General features: G+C 45.9%; 1 protein-coding gene across 1 annotated transcript in view; it reads left to right on the top strand.

The window, feature by feature from the left end:
* Positions 1-17,104, top strand: part of LOC141105028 (uncharacterized) — a 138,751-nt gene that overhangs the window by 87,146 nt on the left and 34,501 nt on the right. The window contains exon 9 of the mRNA XM_073594816.1: positions 6,889-7,883. Within this exon, the coding sequence (XP_073450917.1) occupies positions 6,889-7,883 (995 nt within the window). The remainder of the gene's footprint in view (positions 1-6,888; positions 7,884-17,104) is intronic.

A 17,104-nucleotide genomic window follows, 5' to 3' on the forward strand; every position in this document is an offset into this window, starting at 1 on the left:
TCACGAAACCATCTGCCTGGAGTTTGCATGTTCTCCCTGTGCCTGCGTGGGTTTCCTCCAGGTACTCCGGTTTCCTCCCACACTCCAAAGACATGCTGGTAGGTTAATTAGATCCTGTCGAAAAATTGGCCAAATATGTGTATGTTGTATGTGTATGTGTTTGTAAGCGTGTCAGGACCCCATGGGGCAAGGACCGCGCTATACTGCAGATGGACACCGGCAGCAAAAAGTGCCCTGGGGCGATTCAGTTCGCATAGGTAGCACTATACAAGTCACTCATTCATTCATTCAACCCATCGCGCTGGTTCTCGGTGACAGGATACTGTACATCTCACGCTGGCTGCAATAGGAAAAACACATTTTCCTATTGCGGCGAGCGCGAGGGGGAATTCCCCTCTGGGGGCATACCAGGCCCTTAGGTCTGGTATGGATTTTAAGGGGAACCCCCTACGCCGAAAAAACGGTGTGGGGGTCCCCCCCAAAATCCATACCAGACCCTTATACGAGCACGCAGCCCGGCCGGTCAGGAAAAGGGGTGGGGACGAGCGAGCGCTCCCCCCTCCTGAGCCATGCCAGGCTGCATGCCCTCAACATGGGGGGTGGGTGCTTTGGGGGAGGGGGCGCCCTGTGGCCCCCACCCCAAAGCACTTTGTCCCCATGTTTATGAGGACAAGGGCCTCTTCCCGACAACCCTTGCCGTTGGTTGTCGGGGTCTGCGGGCAGGGGGCTTATCGGAATCCGGGAGTCCCCCTTTCATAAGGGGGCCCCCAGATCCCGGCCCCTCACCCAATGTGAATGAGTATGGGGTACATGGTACCCCTACCCATTCACCTAGGGAAAAAAAGTGTCAATAAAAAAACACACTACACAGGTTTTAAAAGTAATTTATTAGGCAGCTCCAGGAGTCTTCTTCCGACTTTGGGGGTCTTCTTCCGACTTCGGGGTTCTCTCAGGCCTCTTCTCCCTCTCTCCGGTGTCGTCTCCGTGCTCTCTGGTTCTTCTCCGGTGCCTTCTTCCCTCTGCCGGGCTCCTCCGCTATCTTCTGCTCTTTTGCCGCTCTTTTGCTAGCGGAGGAGCCCGGACATCTGGATCATCTTCTTCCCTCTTCTCTTCCAGAGATGTTGACACAACGCTCTCTCTGGCTGTAGTGCTGTCTGTGCGCTCTGCTATGACTTATATAGGCGGTGACCCCGCCCCCCTATGACCTCACAGTCCCAGCATGCCCCAGGACTGTGATGTCATAAGGGGCGGGATCACTGCCTATATAAGTCATAGCAGAGCGCACAGACAGCATTACAGCCGGAGAGAGCGTCGTGTCAACATTTCTAGAAGAGAAGAGGGAAGAAGATGATCCAGATGTCCGGGCTCCTCCACTAGCAAAAGAGCGGCAAAAGAGCAGAAGATAGCGGAGGAGCCGGCAGAGGGAAGAAGGCACCGGAGAAGAACCAGAGAGCGCAGAGACGACATCGGAGAGAGGGAGAAGAGGCCTGAGAGACCCCCGAAGTCAGAAGAAGACCCCCAAAGTCAGAAGAAGACCCCCAAAGTCGGAAGAAGACTCCTGGAGCTGCCTAATAAATTACTTTTAAAACCCGTGTAGTGTGTCTTTATATTGACACTTTTTTTCCCTAGGTGAATGGGTAGGGGTACCATGTACCCCATGCTCATTCACATTGGGTGGGGGGCCGGGATCTGGGGGCCCTCTTATGAAAGGGGCTCCCGGATTCCGATAAGCCCGCAGACCCCGACAACCAACGGCAAGGGTTGTGGGGAAGAGGCCCTTGTCCTCATCAACATGAGAACAAGGTGCTTTGGGGTGGAGGGGCCGCAGGGCACCCCCTCCCCCAAAGCACCCACCCCCCATGTTGAGGGCATGCGGCCTGGTACGGCTCAGGAGGGGGGCCGCTTGCTCGTCCCCACCCCTTTTCCTGACCGGCCGGGCTGCGTGCTCGGATAACGGTCTGTTATGGATTGTGGGGGGGACCCCCTCGCTGTTTTTTCGGCGTAGGGAGTTCCCCTTAAAATCTATACCAGATCTATGGGCCTGGTATGCCCCTGGAGGGGAACCCATGCCGTTTTTTTATTTAAAATTTGTCATTCCCCCTCGATTCATACCAAACACAGTGCCTGGCATTGGCGGGGATCCAAGTCGGATCCCCGCACCAGTGTGAACCCGGCTCGCAAGGTGTCAATCTCGCCGATAAAAAATGACGAGATTGACACAATATCAGACAACAATACAGAAGTTGACCAAAGTGTGGTGGTAAAGAGCTGAAAAACCACGTGATTTGGTGAAAGTTGCCTGGAAATGTCCTGCCATCTGTATGCAAGACAAACTTCTGGCCAACGCCCTTTGTACAAAAATCCAAGGGTAAGTTTGTACAAAGTCCTATCATGTGTATGGGGGTTTACAGTTACACACAAAAACAGCTTACAACTAAGACATCTATTATAAATCTTGCCCATCTCAAAGAGAAAAAATGTACTATTTCGGATACTGCTAGGCATAGGCGTCGTTAAGGGGTGGCTATTGAGGCTGGAGCCCCGAATCTGGGGCCCATAGCCCCGGGTCCGGGGTCTGGGGACTCTGTGAGAGATTCACAGGCTTCCGGACACCGCACTTCCTGCACAGCAACGACACTCTCACTGACACAGCCAGAGCCAGGAGATCAATGTGAGAGACAGTCTCCTCCCTTGCTCCGCCCATATCATAGCATCGGGAGGAACTTTCTCACACGAATCTCTCCTGAGATGGTAAGTGCTGACCATGGGGGAGGGGGGAACTGTATACCCAGCCTCTCTGTATATGCCAGCCTCTCTGTATATACCCAGCCTCTCTGTATATACTCAGCCTCTCTGTATTTACCCAGTTTCTCTGTATATACCTAGCCTCTTTGTATTTACCCAGCCTCTTTGTATTTACCCAGCCTCTCTGTATATACCAGTCTCTTTGTATTTACCCAGCCTTTGTATATACCCAGCCTCTCTGTATATACCCAGCTTCTCTGTATATACCCAGCCTCTTTGTATGTACCAGCCTCTCTGTATATACCCAGCATCTCTGTATATACCAGCCTCTCTGTATTTACCCAGCCTCTCTGTATATACCCAGCCTCTTTGTATATACCAGCCTCTCTGTATATACCCAGCCTCTCTGTATATACCCAGCCTCTCTGTATACCCAGCTTCTCTGTATACCCAGCCTCTCTGTATATACCTAGCCTCTTTGTATTTACCCAGCCTCTTTGTATTTACCCAGCCTCTATGTATATAACAGCCTCTCTGTATATACCAGTCTCTTTGTATTTACCCAGCCTTTGTATATACCCAGCCTCTCTGTATATACCCAGCTTCTCTGTATATACCCAGCCTCTTTGTATGTACCAGCCTCTCTGTATTTACCCAGCCTCTCTGTATATACCCAGCCTCTTTGTATATACCAGCCTCTCTGTATATACCCAGCCTCTCTGTATATACCCAGCCTCTCTGTATACCCAGCCTCTCTGTATTTACCCAGCCTCTCTGTATTTACCCAGCCTCTCTGTATATACCAGCCTCTCTGTATATACCAGTCTCTTTGTATTTACCCAGCCTTTGTATATGCCCAGCCTCTCTGTATATACCCAGCCTCTTTGTATTTACCCAGCCTCTCTGTATATACCAGCCTCTCTGTATATACCAGCCTCTCTGTATATACCAGTCTCTCTGTATATACCAGCCTCTCTGTATATGCCAGCATGCCTGTATAAACCAGCCTTTCTGTATACCAAGCCTCTCTGTATACCCAGCATCTTTGTATATACCCAGCCTATCTTCTGTATACCCAGCCTATCTTCTGTATATACCCAGCCTCTCTGTATATACCCAGCCTCTCTGTATATACCAGCCTCTCTGTATATACCCAGCCTCTCTGTATATACCAGCCTTTCTGTTTATACCCAGTCTCTCTTTATATACCAGCCTCTCTGTTTATACCCAGTCTCTCTTCTGTATACCTAGCCTCTCTGTATATACCCAGCCTCTCTGTATACACAATCAGCATCTGGTGGCAGGTGACGTGAAAAGCTATCTGGTGACCCCGATGTAATGAGGGGAGCTTTGGGGCCCCTTATGTAATAATATATAATGTTTATATAATATATATATACACATACATGTACTCTTCCACAACGCCAGGATACACACCTTCTTTAACCACTTCAGCCCCGGAAGATTTGGCTGCTCAATGACCAGGCCATTTTTTGTGATACAGCACTGCGTCGCTTTAACTGACAATTGTGTGGTTGTGGTATTTGATCACCTCTGCGGTTTTTCTTTTTCGCGCTATAAACAAAGAAAGAGCGACAATTTTGGGAAAAAAAGCAATATTTTTTACTTTTTGCTATAATAAATATCCCCAAAAAATATATAAAAGAAACAAATTTCTTCCACAGTTTAGGCCAATATGTATTCTTCTACATATTTTTGGAAAAAAAAATCGCAATAAGCGTATATTGATTGGTTTGCCCAAAAGTTATTGCATCTACAAAATAGGGGATAGATTTATGGCATTTTTATTAATATCTTTTTTTATTAGTAATGACGGCGATTTGCGATTTTTATCCTGACTGTGACATTGTGGCGGACGCTTTTGACACTATTTTGTAACCATTGGCATTTATACAGAAATCGGTGCTATAAAAATGCACTGATTACTGTGTAAATGTCACTGGCAGAGAAGGGGTTAAACACTAGGGGGGCGATCAAGGGGTTAACTGTGTTCCCTCAGCATGTTCTAACTTTAGGGGGATGGGCTCGCTAGAACATGACAGAGATCACTGCTCCCGATGACAGTGAGCAGTAGATCTTTCAGGTTGTTAGGCAGAACAGGGAAATGCCTTGTTTACATGGGCTTCTCCCCGTTCTGCCTCTCCGTGCCACGATCGCGGGCCACCGCCGGACATTGAGTCCGTGGGACCCGCTAGCCACGGATGACGCAGTGACATATGGGTACATACGTTGTTTTGAGCATCAATGCTACTTTGCCGACGTATATCGGCGTGAGCCGGTCGGCAAGTGGTTAAACATAATTGTTCCAACGTAGAAGGTGCTCGTATTACAGTAAGTGTTATTGGCAGTGATTGAAGAAAAGCGCTAAGCTGTATCCGGCGAAAAAAATCCAGATCTGAGGAAAAATGACATTCGATCTCTCTACTCGTCATCAAGCGATCGCCCGTTGAAAAAAAGCCTACTAGAGCCCCGTTGTAGTAAAGCATTAAAGCAAAGGTCTATCAGACCCGGATGAAAGGCCGGTGTACCCAAAATTGGAATTAAAGGGCTTGGATATGGCAAAATAGTAGTAGTTTTAAAGATCTTTTTAGTAGTCCGCAAAGTGGTGCTCACCATTGGGTGCCCTTTCACGGTCTGTGGGACATCTGTATCCAGAAGCCGTACAAGCCCTTCCAAAGGTAGGCCATCCGGCGCTTGTTCCATGTGGACCCATGGTTTCTTTTTTAAGCACGCACCAATCCACTACCCATGCCAAATGCGAAGCCTCATGATACTTAACTGGGTCGGGAAATCCAATCCCCCCTGGGAATGAGAGGATTTGAGCTGGGGGGGGCGAAGATTTGTGCTGGGAAGGGGATTTCAGCAGGGGGCGGATTTTATATGAGAGGAGGGGGGAATTTATGCTTAGGAGATAAGCATGCAGATTAGTGCTTGATTTTTTTTTTTTTTATTGGGGAGGGGGGGGTTTCTGACCCATAATGCTCATACATCTTGGGGGGCTCAATTTGACATGTTCGCCCTGGGCTCTAGATGAAGTTGTCCCAGCACTGACTGTACACCATATGAGAGGTCCATCTCCATTCCTCGATATAATGTCATGTTCCCAACAAATGAGGAGGAGATACTGTACACCATATGAAAGGTCCATCTCCATTCCTCAATATAATGTCATTTTCCTAGCAAATGTTGTGGAATCCCCATAGTCGTCACTAATAAACAAACACATTTTACGTAGTGTGTCATTGATGTTTTGGGTGTTTTTATATCCTTTACTATTTTTTTCCATATTTTGATGTTATAGTTGTACCCAGTTCCATGCCAGAGCTCTGTGAAAGTGTTGACTGTTAGACCAATGTGACTTTTTTTTCTTTCTGACTCAGCTTGGAGTCCATATATGATCTGCAAACTCTTCATTATTTAAAATCCAGGAAATCCAAAGTAGTAACAATCCACTAACGCCTTTTCGATAATGAAGCCTCAGTCATAGCTATTTGTTATTATAGAAATTGCAGATCATATATGGACTCGGTGTGAAGACTTTTCTGATTGATTTTGGAGGGGGAACAGGAGCCCAGCTGTGAGGTCGGCATTTCCACTTATTCCACCGATGGGGAGGAGGAGCTAAAACTCCAGTTATTTGTCATCTACTGAGATTTATTATATTTTTTACTTCTTTCCAACAGATGGATGTGATGTCAGGAATTCCTCGGAGAGACATCTTCTATTATCTGATTGTAAGTCAGAAGATAATGTCATCACACAGGATCCTCCAGGAGGAAATCCAAATACACAAAATATACATTACAGACCTTCCTGTCCGGAGACATCAATGGATCCCTCTGATCAGGGGGAATCTTCTCATCAATCACATACTATGATTGTAAATATCCATGTAAGATCTCACACTGCAGATCGATCAACAGATCCTTCTAATCCCGAGGAATCTTCCTCACCCCATGAAGGAGATCACTGAGGTGACAATCTATTCTCATGTTCAGAGTGCGGGAAATGTTTCCCTTGGAAAGGTAAACTTTTTCAACACCAGAGAGTTCACACGGGTGAGCATCCTTTCCCTTGTTCAGAGTGCAGCAAATGTTTTAAGCATAAACATGACCTAGTTAGACACCAGAGAATTCACACGGGTGACCATCCCTATTCATGTTCAGAATGTGGGAAATCTTTCACTCTTAAAGGATACCTTGCTAAACATCAGAGAATTCATACAGGTGAGTGTCTTTATACATGTTCAGAATGTGGGAAATCTTTTATCAAAAAAGGAACCCTTGTTAAACATCAGAGAATTCACACAGGTGAGTGTGCTTATTCATGTTCAGAGTACGGGAAATCTTTCACTGAGAAAGGAACCCTTGTTCATCATCAGAGAATTCACACAGGTGAGCATCCCTATCTATGTTCAGAATGCAGGAAATCTTTCACTGAGAAAGGAACCCTTGTTAAACATCAGAGAATTCACACTGGTGAGCGTGCTTATTCATGTTCAGAGTGCGGGAAATCTTTCGCTGAGAAAGGAGTCCTTGTTAAACATCAGAGAATTCACACAGGTGAGCATCCCTATCTATGTTCAGAATGCGTAAAATCTTTCACTTGTAAAGTAGACCTTGTTCGTCATCAGAGAATTCACACAGGTGAGCGTCCTTATTCATGTTCAAAATGTGCGAAATCTTTCACTCAGAAAAGACACCTTGTGCAGCATCAAAGTTTTCACACGGGTGAGCATCCTTACTCATGTTCAGAGTGCGGGAAATCTTTCACTCAGAAAGGACACCTTGTGCAACATCAAAGATTTCACAGGGGTGAGCCTCCTTACTCATGTTCAGAGTGCGGGAAATCTTTCACTCTTAAAGGAGTCCTTGTGAAACATCTTAGAATTCACACAGATGTGTGTCCTTATTCATGTTCAGAGTGTGGCAAATCTTTCTCTCAGAAAAGACATCTTGTTACACATCAGAGAATTCACACAGTTGAGCGTCCTTACTCATGTTCAGACTGCGGGAAATCTTTCACTCAGAAAGAACACCTTGTGCAACATCAAATATTTCACAGGGGTGAGCATCCTTACTCATGTTCAGAGTGCGGGAAATCTTTCACTAGGAAAGGCAACCTTGTGCGACACAAGAGAATACATAAGGGTGAGCTTCCTTAAAGCGCATTTCCACCTATTTTCACAAGTCTTTCTGATCTCAATGCAGTTCTAAATGAATATTATTCAATTCTTCCCCTAATCGTCTTTCAGGACAGCCACCTGAGAAACCTTGGCTCCTACCCTCTGTAGGAAACACCGTGCCAGCCTTCTATAAATTTCCTCCTCCCCTGCTGGCTCCTCAGTTATTTGTGTTCACTGGAACCAAGCCAGGAGAGCCAGGGAGGCTCAGGCAGCATGTCCTAAAAGGTAGCAGAGGCTCCTTGGACAGACCAGGAAGAAACTAACCTGGCGAAGATTGTCACCCCCGCATTCCTGAGAGCAGGTGGAGGTCAGGGGGGGTCCCTTTCAGCACCGAGCGCGGTGAGAGGAGGTGCATGTCGAGCCATCCCATGCCCTCAGCAGCGTGTGGTAGCACTGGCAGTGCAAACCATGCCGGGTATTGGGACCGCACGGAGCCGGTGGCCGGTAACGTCATGTCAGGCGGAGGGGGCATGTACTTCCAGGTTTGCGGCTTCCAGTTCCAGCTGCAAATTATGAAAAGGAGCCAGGCATGGACTGGAGAGGAGCCACACATGCTGTAGAGACAGCAGAGGGTCCGGTGGTGACATTATCATGTCAGATGCAGAAGGAAGGGACCAGACTACTCCAGCAGAGACCAGCTCCAGCCATGTAAAGGTGAGGGGAACCTAGGGTGGAACTCCCCTGGCCTGATCCCACCCCCCCCCTTAGGGAGTACATGGAAAGAGGGGGGTAGGTTAAGGTCCTTCCGATATCAGAGGGTGGTTCATGGGGCCCTGGTGAGGCAAGCCCACATGAAGAAGCTGCGCACCTGCAGTTTTGCAGGGGAGAGTTACTGAAGTATTAATACTGTGGGGTTTTCTTTCTTGTGTCTTTTCAGAAAACAGACAAAACCAGACCCCCCCTCACAGCTCAAAGAGGAGGTGCCCTTCTTGTAAAACTACACTTAGAGACTCCCAGGGGAAAGCATTATGTAAATAATAGAAAAGGTAAATAATGGCACAAAGACTTAAACATACATTATAGCAGCAATCAAACAATGGAATATAATAAATAAATGTTAAAATTGCAATAAAAGTCCCGGCAATGAGAGATGGGGGAAGATTAAAAGGTAGTTGGCACCAAGCGGCAGCTCCCTTGGGAGTAGAAGCAAATACTCTGGAAAACAAATAAAAAAAAGACATGGTGCGCCAATCTAAGTGCAGTAAGTATGAACAGTTTTAATGAAGATATAGTAAAGGTGGCCAAATGGCTACTCAAAACTTAGCAGTGAGAATCAAGCATGTAGGTACATATATTGGAGCCCATGGTCACTTGTGAATACCGCGGTAGAAGCACTGAAGAGGTCCCAGCAGGGTCTGGAGATGGATGCCCTTAGATGGAAGTGCACGGCAGGACGACCTGTGGGTCTTGCAGGTGATAGGCGCTGTCTTTATGCAAGCATGTTGGATATGCAGGTGTCCTGGGTATGGGGCTCAGCTACATGCCCTTTGGTAGTACTGGAGACCGGAACCGCAAAGACAACCAGCGTGGAATGCACCTACGGGGATGCCGGAAACCGGAACCGGAAGGACAACCAGCGTGGAACGCACCTACGGGGATGCCGGAAACCGGAACCATAAGGACAACCAGCGTGGAGCGCAAGCCTCAATGGATTCTGTATCGCAGAAGTGTCGCATGGACGTGTCAGATGACGCGTTTCAATGCATCTTCATTTTCCTCAGATCCTCTTCTTCATTATGTAAAGTAAAATTAGTACAGGAACATTCCACGGAGCAGGGCAGTGATCTAGCGGCATCTGTTAAAGAACTATCGAGTACTTTCAAATCCTTTAAAACCTTCTTTGAAGGGTTTCAGATCCTGCAGCTTCAGACTGCTCCCCCACCAGTACAGGCAGCATTACCAAAGATGCAAGCACTATCCTCCACTAGTGCAGGCTCTTCAGTAACCCCTAGAAAGGAGAAGGAAGAGGAGCCTGACAGCGCAGCATCCGGCTCCCAGGAATCAGAGGGTGAAGCTATAGCAGTCACGGTGGTGGCCAGAAATGTAGAGTTCTGGTTGAACCAAATTCAGGCACATATTGAGGAAGGAACTGCAAAAGAGCAGATTCTATATTCTTTTCCCACACTTCTGCGTGACATCGCGTATATATCGCAGACACATTAGCAGAGCTGGTACAGATGGCAGCCAGATCCTCTGCACTAGCCAACTCTCCCTGTGGCTAAAGACATGGCAGGGGGACTGCGCATCTAAAGCCAAACTTTGTGAGATCCCGTTTACAGGGGACTTGCTTTTCAGGCCAGGGTTGGAGAAAGTGCTGGACCATACAGCGGATAAAAAGAAGGCATTTCCGCTGAAACGCAAAACAACCTGGAGTCAGCCACAGCAGAATAAAAGGAGGCAAAGAGGGGACACACGATCCCGTTTTACAGCACCCAAGGCGGATAACCAGAAAAAACCTTGGTTTCCTGAGCAAACTCGCAATAAACAATGACAAATTAGTCACAGTGGAAGGAAGACTGGGGGCCTTCCTCTCACAATGGGAAAACATATCCTCCAATCGGTTTATTTTGAGAATGATAAGAGATGGGTATCATCTAGGGTTCTCAAGATCACCCCCAAGCAGGCTTTACACCACCAAGCTTCCAAAAAACAGAAAAAAGGCCAGAGGGTTAATGAGAGCCATAAAAGATCTCAGAAAACAAGGAGTAATCACCCAGGTACCAAAGAAAGAAAGAGGGCAGGGCTTCTACTCCCACATATTCAGAGTACAAAAACCCTCGGGAAAGGTCAGACCAATACTCAACCTCAAACCCTTTAATCTATCCATAACTTACAAGAGATTCAGAATGGATTCCATATACTCAGTGAAGGCTATATTACCTCCAAACTGTTGGTTTCCCTAGATTTAAAAGACACGTACCTACACATACCGATGCATCAAAGTTGTCAGAAATTTCTAAGGTTAGCAATAGAAACAAAAAAGGAAACCATGCACCTTCAATTCCAAGCTCTGCCCTTCGACCTTTCCTCTTCACCCAGAATTTTTACAAAAATTTTGACGGAAGCTCTGGCACCATTGCGAGTAAAAGGCACATCCATCATTGCCTATTTAGACGACCTTCTCCTTTTTGCAGAATCTCCTGGGAGATTGCTAGAAAACCTCAAATACACACAGACATTCTTAGAAAATCTAGGTTGGTTGATAAATATAGAAAAATCCAACCTACACCCCACTCAACAGATAATGTACTTGGGATATATAATAGACTTTGCTCAACAAAGAGTGTTCCTACCCAAGGAGAAGATAGAAAAAATTTAAAAGGAAATAAAAGCAACGCAGGCCAATCTACCATGTTCAATAAGACAGATAATGTCAACGCTGGGGTTACTAACTTCTGCAATCCCAGCGGTACAATGGGCAAGCCTACATTTTCGGCCACTGCAGATGTTCCTAATAAAAATATGGGATCACAAGCAGGAGTCTTTGGACACACGGGTTCTAATACCAGCAAGGTTAAAAAGAACCCTATGGTGATGAAGGAGAGCAGAAAATGTAAATGAAGGATGGCTATGGGTTGTACCCATTTCCCGAATTCTAACCACAGATGCAAGCGGTGTAGGGTGGGGAGCACATTTAGGCTCCCAGATACACACAAGGGACTTGGGAGAAGGAAGAGAGGATGAGATTATCAAATTGGAAGGAATTGAAGGCAGCATGGTTTGCGCTTTAATCCTTCCAGAGAGAGTTGAGAGGCCATCATTTGCAGATCAGGTCCGACAATTCATCGGTAATAGCCTACATAAACAACCAAGGGGGAACAAGAAGTGGAGCCCTGTGGACTTTAGCAAAGGAAATCTTGGACTGGGGAGAGGAAAACATACTCTCTTTGTCAGCAGTCCACTTAAAAGGGGATTTAAACAAAGTGGCAGATTTCCTCAGCAGGAAGAAAGTGAGAGAAGGTGATTTGGGTACTAAAACAGGAGGTATTCAAACAGATTACACAAAAATGGGGAACACCTCAGGTGGACTTAATTGCCTCGAAAGAAAGCAGAAAAGTTTGAGCGTTCTTCTCCCTGAGAAGAGAGGATGGAGTGCTTAGGGTAGATGCATTAGCACAGAGGTGGACATTCAACAAATGTTATGCCTTTCCTACACCAGTACAACTACCAGTGGTGATAAGAAAATTCTGTACAGAGAACACATCACTGATTATCATAGCACCTCACTGGCCCAGGAGACTGTGGTTCTCTATGCTCAAAGAACTCGCTATAGAGCCCCCCTGGTTACTACCAATCCCGGACGATCTACTCTCCCAGGGCCCAGTGTACTGTCCCCAGGTGAAAAGGTGAAACTTGGCTGCCTGGTATCTGAGGAGCAGCTGCTGAAAGCAAAGGGTTCCCAAGCCATTTAATAGATACACTGCTGAAAAGCAAGAAAGTTGAGACACGTAACATCTCCCAGAGAGTATGGAAGTGTTTTAACAGATGGTGCACAGAGAACAACTTCAAAGCACAAAGCTCAGTGGCAGTCTAATGCCGCGTACACACAATTGCACATTCCGACAACAAAATCCATGTTTTTTTTCCGACAGATGTTGGCGCAAACTTGTCTTGCATACACACGGTCACACAAATGTTGTTGAAAATTCCGAACGTCAAGAATGCGGTGACGTACAACACGTACGACGAGCCCAGAAAAATGAAGTTCAATAGCCAGTGCGGCTCTTCTGCTTGATTCCGATCATGCGTGGAATTTTGTGTGTCGGAATTGTGTACACATGATCGGTATTTCCGACAACTGATTTTGTTGTCGGAAAATTTGAGATCCAGATCTCTAATTTTGTTTGTCGGAAATTCCGACGGAAAATGTCCGATGGAGCCTACACAAGGTCGGAATTTCCGACAACAAGCTCCCATCGAACATTTGTTGTCGGAAATTCTTAAAATGTGTACGCGGCATTAGAGTTTCTACAGAGTGGTGTAGATAAAGGACTAAGCCTTGGTACACTAAAGAGTCAAGTGTCAGCACTGTTGGTTTACCAGGAAAGAAGTTTAGCATCCAATCCATGGATAATCAGACTCTTTAAATCCCTAAGCAGGCAGAGACCGATACAGAGTACAGCCTTTCCAAAGTGGGACATGTCAGTGCTGCAAACTATGACAGCAGACCCCTTTTAACCCATGAAAAAATTGCAGCCTGAAGAGGCTGACACTTAAAGCAGTCTTCTTGGTAGCAATTACTCAGTCAAAAGGGTGTGTGAGATAGGGGCCCTATCAATCAGACCCCCCTTTTGTCAGATTTTCCTGGACCGCATAGTCTTTAAAATGGATCCGGGATTTCTGCAATTTCTCACAGAGGCCGAGGAATTGTGTTACCATCATTTTGTCCAAATCCTTCTAAGAAACAAGAAATAAAGTTCCATAATTTAGACGTCAGGAGATGCGTCTTACATTATTTAGAGGTAACAAAAACACTTAGGAAGATGGATTCCTTATTTATTTTATTTTCTAGAGCTAAGCAAGGGCACAAGGCTTCAAGATGCACCATAGCCAGATGGCTAAGAGAAGCCATCGAACAGGTTTATAAGTTAGGAGGCATGCAGATCCTAGAGGGTATCAAGGTACACTCCGTGAGATCAGTGGCAGCGTTGCAGGCAGAGAGAGCTGGAGCAACGCCTGAACAGATTTGTAAAGCAGCAACATGGTTCAGCTTTGCCACTTTTGTAAGACACTATAGAGTGGACCTTTGGTCAGCCAAAGGTCAGACCTTTGGACGCAAGGTCTTACAAGCTGTGGTCCCACCCTAGGGGTAAGTGCTCGTTTATCCTGTCAGGTGGCTGTCCATAAAGACAATTGGGGGAAAAACGAAGTTACTTACTGGTAACGTCCTTTTCCAGAGTCTTTCAGGACAGCCAGGTACCCACCCAGATGTATATTAAAACATAAGATTTCCTTACAGGAAATGTGATATAGTTGACTGTGTATCATATGTTCTTGTGTCTCCCCGGTGGACTGGAGGTAGGTGCTCTTTAAAGAACCGAGGAGCCAGCAGGGGAGAAGGACATTTATAAAAGGCTGGCGCAGTGTTTCCTACAGAGGGGAGGAGCCAAGATTTCTCAGGTGGCTGCCCTGAAAGACTCCGGGAAAGAACATTACAAGTAAGTTCGTTTTTGGATGGTGGGAGGAGAGCTGTCAGAGAATGTAGTGTGGATGATGAGGGGAAAGCTGTTGGAGAATGTAGTGTGGATGGTGGGGGGAAAGCTGCCAGAGAATGTAGTGTGGATGGTGGGGGGAAAGCTGCCGGAGAATGTAGTGTGGGTGGTGGGAGGAGACTGTCGGAGAATGTAGTGTGGATGGTGTAGGGAGATGTAGGTTGTCTAGGGATATTTATTAGACCCTCGATAAGTCTGCATAAGGTGTACCTTACAATCCCCACAGGCCTGTGAGATTAGCCCATTGAGACAATGATAAAAAACTGCAAAAGTCTCGCCGAGCAAATCTAATCTTTATTCTTTGGTGTGAATATTTAAAGGGGGCTTTCAGAAACTACTGCCCCTTGACCGCGTCATACAAATTATCCAATAAAATACAGAAACAATTTATGACAAAAGTGAAACTAATTATTTTTGAGAAATCACGTGCTTTACGGGAAATTAAACAATAAAGATAACAGGGATGTGAGAAACGAAACTAGATTACATTACACTCCTAGTAATATGTGAAATGGAGTACAGGGAAAAACACAAAATGGAAACTAAATTATAAAATGGATGTGGTTAAGCTAAATATCCCTTCAGATGGTTGAGGAGACCTGTCGGAGAATGTAGTGTGGATGATGGAGGAGAGGTGTTGGATTATGTAGTGTGGATGGTGGAAAAAAAGCTGTTGGAGAATGGAGTGTAGATGGTGGGGGGGAGATGTCGGAGAATGTAGTGTGGATGGTGGAGGAGAGCTGTCGGAGAATGTAGTGTGGATGGTGTTGGGAGAGTTGGCGGAGAATGTATTGTGAGTGAGCTTTCCTTAGGGATATTAAACTAAACATGTTATACTTATCTGCTGTGTGAATGGTTTTGCACAGAGCAGCCCGATCCTCCTCTTCTCAAGTCCCCCGCTGGCGCTCCTGGCCCCTCCCTCCTGCCTCCTGCCCTCACTTGCTATGGGGTCACCCAAGTGGGCTCGTTCCCGAGCTGCAGCTCTGCGAGTCCATTCTGACATGGAGCGTTGGCCTGCCCCCTCTGTCTCCTCATTGGCTCACTGGCTGTGATTAACAGCAGCGGGAGTCAATGGATTCTGCTGTTGCCTCAACCAATGAGGAGTAAGAGTTCCTGGAGAGACAAGGCACTCATGCACATCACTGGAGCGAGATGGTGGAAGGAGAGCTGTCAGAGAATGTAGGAGAATGCAGTGTTTATGGTGGGAGGAGAGCTGACAGAATTTAGTGTGGATGGTGGAGGAGAGCTATCGGAGAATGTAGTGTGGATGGTGGAGAAAAGTTGGAGAATGTAGTGTAGATGGTGGGGGGGAGATGTCGGAGGATGTAGTGTGGATGGTGGAGGAGAGCTGTCGGAGAATGTAGTGTGGATGGTGTTGGGAGAGTTGGCGGAGAATGTATTGTGGATGGTGAGAGAGAGCTGTGAGAAATCACAGTATTGATGGGGGAGGTGAAGCTGCTGTAGAACATATTGTGTGTCGTGTCACACTCATCTGTTTCATGCTCCAACTGCAGGTTATTGTCCATCCACCTGCTTCCTCCAGCACTGCAGCCAATCACAGGCACTGCTAACAAGCTGATTGCTCACTCTGATGAACATGTCCACACGCTAGCTTCTAGACACCCTGTGTCCCCAGGTGATTTGTCCAGTGTTTTCCAGTGCCTCCCAATACTGTTTCCATGACCTCTAGTGTCCATCCAGCCTCTATTCAGCTCCTCTGTGTCTCAGCAGTTCTCAATGTCATCAGTCATTCCAGCCTGAAACCCAGAGCCTGCTCCTGTGATTGTCATGTTCCCCAGTCTGTATCCCACTCCCGTGACCCTGTGCACTCCTACCAGCATCCATTCTTCCTTCATCACTTGGTGTCCCTCTGCACTTCAGTCAGTTACCTGCTTCTCTACACCAATGTGTTTGCCTGTAAGTCCCAGCCAGCCTTCCATTACCAACAACTGTCAACATTTTCAGTCGGCGACCACTGTTATAGAGTAACATGTAGACCTATACAGCTCACCCCCCAAATACTTTTGTTGTTTATCATGCTGGGATCCATCAAAGCAGATAAAAAAAAAGATGTGCTCCATCTTTTTCTGATGGTGGCCAGGGCTGTCATCCCTCAACATTGGAAGCCTCCTGGGATCCCATCTGTTTTGGAATGGATAGGGTAGCTTAGATACTATCATGGATTTGAAATCTCTACTAGCCATTGAGCATGATAGACTGGATGATTATACTAGTACATGGGCCGCTTTTGAGTGTTTTCTATAATTCACAAGAGTATCAGGTTACTATATATAAAATTAAATATGAAAACACCAGGCAAAAAAATGAAATTCTTACCTAATATGGTGTTGGACCACCTTTAGTTTCCAAGATGGCTTGAGTTCTCATAAGAATTGACAAATATAAGCCTTGGATGGTGTATAATGGAATCTCATATCACTCTTCATGCAAAACTCATTCCAGTTCCCGCCGAGATGCTGGAGGAGAAAAACGAGCCCGAACCTTGTTCTCCAAAAATACCTATGTGATATTTTTTTCTGGTTTATATACTGTATACCATTGTTCTATATTTGTATTTGTTACTATATATTGAAGACCTAACACTGTAGTATTGAAAGATTTAGATATGTTTTATTATAATTTTGTTTGGAAAAACAAATAAAATTAGACTGATACAAAAATGGGAACTTACAGTATATTTGCCACAAAATAGAGTAACTAGACCAGAATGATTTACAGTGATGTCTAATGTGTAAATTTACTTTGAAGGGGCATGAACGATATTAATTAAATAAGTGCGGTGTATATTGGGAACTATTTAAGAACATTGTTAAACATTCATATATATACAATTAATGTGTATTTTGTGACTTTGTGCATCAATTTCACTTTGTTTTTCATTTGTTTGTTTACCACAATTAAAAAGAGGGTTGAGCTGAAT

Source organism: Aquarana catesbeiana, linkage group LG08 (genome assembly GCF_042186555.1).
Source record: "Aquarana catesbeiana isolate 2022-GZ linkage group LG08, ASM4218655v1, whole genome shotgun sequence".
NCBI classification, from domain to species: Eukaryota; Metazoa; Chordata; class Amphibia; order Anura; family Ranidae; genus Aquarana; species Aquarana catesbeiana.